At 53.7% G+C, this 4,147-nt stretch overlaps 1 protein-coding gene across 1 annotated transcript; it reads left to right on the top strand.

The window, feature by feature from the left end:
- The first annotated feature begins 203 nt into the window (after nt 1-203).
- LOC123993814 (zonadhesin-like) lies at nt 204-2,690 on the top strand. The gene has a single exon (XM_046296284.1). It carries the CDS (start codon nt 204-206, stop codon nt 2,688-2,690), a length of 2,487 nt encoding a protein of 828 aa, XP_046152240.1.
- Nucleotides 2,691-4,147: the final 1,457 nt, after the last annotated feature.

The following is a 4,147-nucleotide window of genomic DNA, read 5'->3' as shown; positions in this document are numbered from 1 at the left end:
GAGAATCATCAATTTGAGAAATGCAGTTGGGTTATGTCAGCAGCATGTGATTTCAAGTGCTTAAATAGAATACCTCTTTTAGGCAAGTGCCAGAAACATGCACAATCCACAAGACTAATGTGACACCTTATACATCTGACTGATTCCCAAGATCGTTTCCTGACATTTATATGCAAGAGAATTTCAAATCAAACATCTTAAACATGCATGCATTAATTCAAAAAGAACTTGTCTGGCAGCAGAAAACAAAAACCAAACATAGGAACAGACCCCCAGAGAAACCTGCTCTCCCCACTGCTTCCCCAGAGAAACCTGCCCTCCCCACTGTTCCCCCAGAGAAACCTGCTCTCCCCACTGCTTCCCCAGAGAAACCTGCCCTCCCCACTGCTTCCCCAGAGAAACCTGCTCTCCCCACTGCTTCCCCAGAGAAACCTGCCCTCCCCACTGTTTCCCCCAGAGAAACCTGCTCTCCCCACTGCTTCCCCAGAGAAACCTGCCCTCCCCACTGCTTCCCCAGAGAAACCCGCTCTCCCCACTGCTTCCCCAGAGAAACCTGCCCTCCCCACTGTTCCCCCAGAGAAACCTGCTCTCCCCACTGCTTCCCCAGAGAAACCTGCTCTCCCCACTGCTTCCCCAGAGAAACCCGCTCTCCCCACTGCTTCCCCAGAGAAACCTGCCCTCCCCACTGTTCCCCCAGAGAAACCTGCTCTCCCCACTGCTTCCCCAGAGAAACCTGCCCTCCCCACTGCTTCCCCAGAGAAACCTGCTCTCCCCACTGCTTCCCCAGAGAAACCTGCCCTCCCCACTGTTTCCCCCAGAGAAACCTGCTCTCCCCACTGCTTCCCCCAGAGAAACCTGCTCTCCCCACTGCTTCCCCAGAGAAACCTGCCCTCCCCACTGTTCCCCCAGAGAAACCCGCTCTCCTCACTGTTTCCCCAGAGAAACCTGCCCTCCCCACTGTTTCCCCAGAGAAACCTGCCCTCCCCACTGTTTCCCCAGAGAAACCTGCCCTCCCCACTGTTTCCCCAGAGAAACCCGCTCTCCTCACTGTTTCCCCAGAGAAACCTGCCCTCCCCACTGTTTCCCCAGAGAAACCCGCTCTCCTCACTGTTTCCCCCAGAGAAACCTGCCCTCCCCACTGCTTCCCCAGAGAAACCTGCCCTCCCCACTGCTTCCCCAGAGAAACCTGCCCTCCCCACTGCTTCCCCAGAGAAACCTGCCCTCCCCACTGCTTCCCCAGAAAAACCTGCCCTCCCCACTGCTTCCCCAGAGAAACCCGCTCTCCCCACTGCTTCCCCAGAGAAACCTGCCCTCCCCACTGCTTCCCCAGAGAAACCCGCTCTCCTCACTGTTTCCCCCAGAGAAACCTGCCCTCCCCACTGCTTCCCCAGAGAAACCTGCCCTCCCCACTGCTTCCCCAGAAAAACCTGCCCTCCCCACTGCTTCCCCAGAGAAACCTGCCCTCCCCACTGCTTCCCCAGAGAAACCTGCCCTCCCCACTGCTTCCCCAGAGAAACCTGCCCTCCCCACTTTTTCCCCAGAGAAACCTGCCCTCCCCACTGCTTCCCCAGAGAAACCTGCCCTCCCCACTGTTCCCCCAGAGAAACCTGCTCTCCCCACTGCTTCCCCAGAGAAACCTGCCCTCCCCACTGCTTCCCCAGAGAAACCTGCTCTCCCCACTGCTTCCCCAGAGAAACCTGCCCTCCCCACTGTTTCCCCCAGAGAAACCTGCTCTCCCCACTGCTTCCCCCAGAGAAACCTGCTCTCCCCACTGCTTCCCCAGAGAAACCTGCCCTCCCCACTGTTCCCCCAGAGAAACCCGCTCTCCTCACTGTTTCCCCAGAGAAACCTGCCCTCCCCACTGTTTCCCCAGAGAAACCTGCCCTCCCCACTGTTTCCCCAGAGAAACCTGCCCTCCCCACTGTTTCCCCAGAGAAACCTGCTCTCCCCACTGCTTCCCCAGAGAAACCTGCTCTCCCCACTGCTTCCCCAGAGAAACCCGCTCTCCTCACTGTTTCCCCCAGAGAAACCTGCCCTCCCCACTGCTTCCCCAGAGAAACCTGCCCTCCCCACTGCTTCCCCAGAGAAACCTGCCCTCCCCACTGTTTCTCCAGAGAAACCTGCTCTCCCCACTGTTCCCTCAGAGAAACCTGCCCTCCCCACTGCTTCCCCAGAAAAACCTGCCCTCCCCACTGCTTCCCAGAGAAACCCGCTCTCCTCACTGTTTCCCCCAGAGAAACCTGCCCTCCCCACTGTTTCCCCAGAGAAACCTGCTCTCCCCACTGTTTCCCCCAGAGAAACCTGCCCTCCCCACTGCTTCCCCAGAGAAACCTGCCCTCCCCACTGTTCCCCCAGAGAAACCTGCCCTCCCCACTGCTTCCCCAGAGAAACCTGCCCTCCCCACTGCTTCCCCAGAGAAACCTGCCCTCCCCACTGTTTCCCCAGAGAAACCTGCTTTCCCCACTCCTTCCCCAGAGAAACCTGCCCTCCCCACTGCTTCCCCAGAGAAACCTGCCCTCCCCACTGCTTCCCCAGAGAAACCTGCCCTCCCCACTGCTTCCCCAGAAAAACCTGCCCTCCCCACTGCTTCCCCAGAGAAACCTGCCCTCCCCACTACTTCCCCAGAGAAACCTGCCCTCCCCACTGCTTCCCCCAGAGAAACCTGCTCTCCCCACTGTTTCCCCAAATGAAGCACTGTTCTCCCCATATCACGTAAATGAGGACTGCCGGGCATGATGGCTAGCACAGACCCAATACTACGCTAGCAAGCAAACAATAGTCAGACTTAACTAATAGCCCTGTCCGAGATTGTTGGAAAACAAATGAATACGTCACCGTTTATGAATAAACCCTGTTTACTCAGTCAATATCCCAGAAATCAGTGTCGAGGGACTTCACCCTTTCAGGGGTTTTCTGTATTTGTAATACATAGCTTGCAGCCTCTTGGGGCTTGGTGAAGAATCTTTTTATGCCGTTGTGATGAACATGTAGCTTGGTGAAGACTCTTGTTATGCTGTTGTGATGAACATGTAGCTTGGTGAAGACTCTTGTTATGCTGTTGTGATGAACATGTAGCTTGGTGAAGACTCTTGTTATGCTGTTGTGATGAACATGTAGCTTGGTGAAGACTCTTGTTATGCTGTTGTGATGAACATGTAGCTTGGTGAAGACTCTTGTTATGCTGTTGTGATGAACATGTAGCTTGGTGAAGACTCTTGTTATGCTGTTGTGATGAACATGTAGCTTGGTGAAGACTCTTGTTATGCTGTTGTGATGAACATGTAGCTTGGTGAAGACTCTTGTTATGCTGTTGTGATGAACATGTAGCTTGGTGAAGACTCTTGTTATGCTGTTGTGATGAACATGTAGCTTGGTGAAGACTCTTGTTATGCTGTTGTGATGAACATGTAGCTTGGCTGGAAAACAGAGGCTGTATTCACTTCCACTTCTCTCATGGTCTGCATCACATTGCTCCATCACCGCCATGGTTTAGTCGGGGAAGATGAAAACCTTTTGGCCTTTGTATTCCGTATCTCGTAGAATGAGCTCCTTATCCTGAAGGTGATGTACCCTTGAGATGATGGTGCTTGGCTTGACACCTGGTGAGGGCTTCACCTGTAAAGAGCGGTGTGCAAGGTTAATAATGAGGGGCTTTGGGAAGTTGTCGTCACACAGGAGCTTGGGAATTAGCTTGGACACAGACTTTGTGGGTTTCCCTTGTTCTTCGTCCTCCAAAATCTCCACAAGATTGATGTTCAGCCTGCGACTCTTGCCTTCTAAATCGAGAACCTTGGCTTGGTGAGCTCATTCTTCTTTTTAAGCTGAGCCCAGGGGGTTTTCAGGCCTCCCATCAGGGTGTCATGATCAGACATGGACAATCGGCTATGTCCATGCGGCCCTTCAGTTCGGCCTGTGCTGTCTTTAGAGACTCAAACTTTGTTTATAGCTTATCAAAACGATTGTTGATTGTAATAAAAAACGGACTCTTGCATTTCCGTGGCAGAATCTTGTTGCTGGGTATCTGGAGAGATGTTGTCATCAAAATGGCACTAGCAGCAGCTTGTTGGGCCTGGGCTTTGTCGAACAGTCCCTGTTCTGTTGGCCTCTATGGAGGCTCTTTGAATGTCGGAACTTCCAAAAGTTGGCT

This window comes from Oncorhynchus gorbuscha, linkage group LG13 (assembly GCF_021184085.1).
Source record: "Oncorhynchus gorbuscha isolate QuinsamMale2020 ecotype Even-year linkage group LG13, OgorEven_v1.0, whole genome shotgun sequence".
NCBI lineage: Eukaryota > Metazoa > Chordata > Actinopteri > Salmoniformes > Salmonidae > Oncorhynchus > Oncorhynchus gorbuscha.
This window is presented reverse-complemented; position numbering and strand designations above follow the sequence as displayed.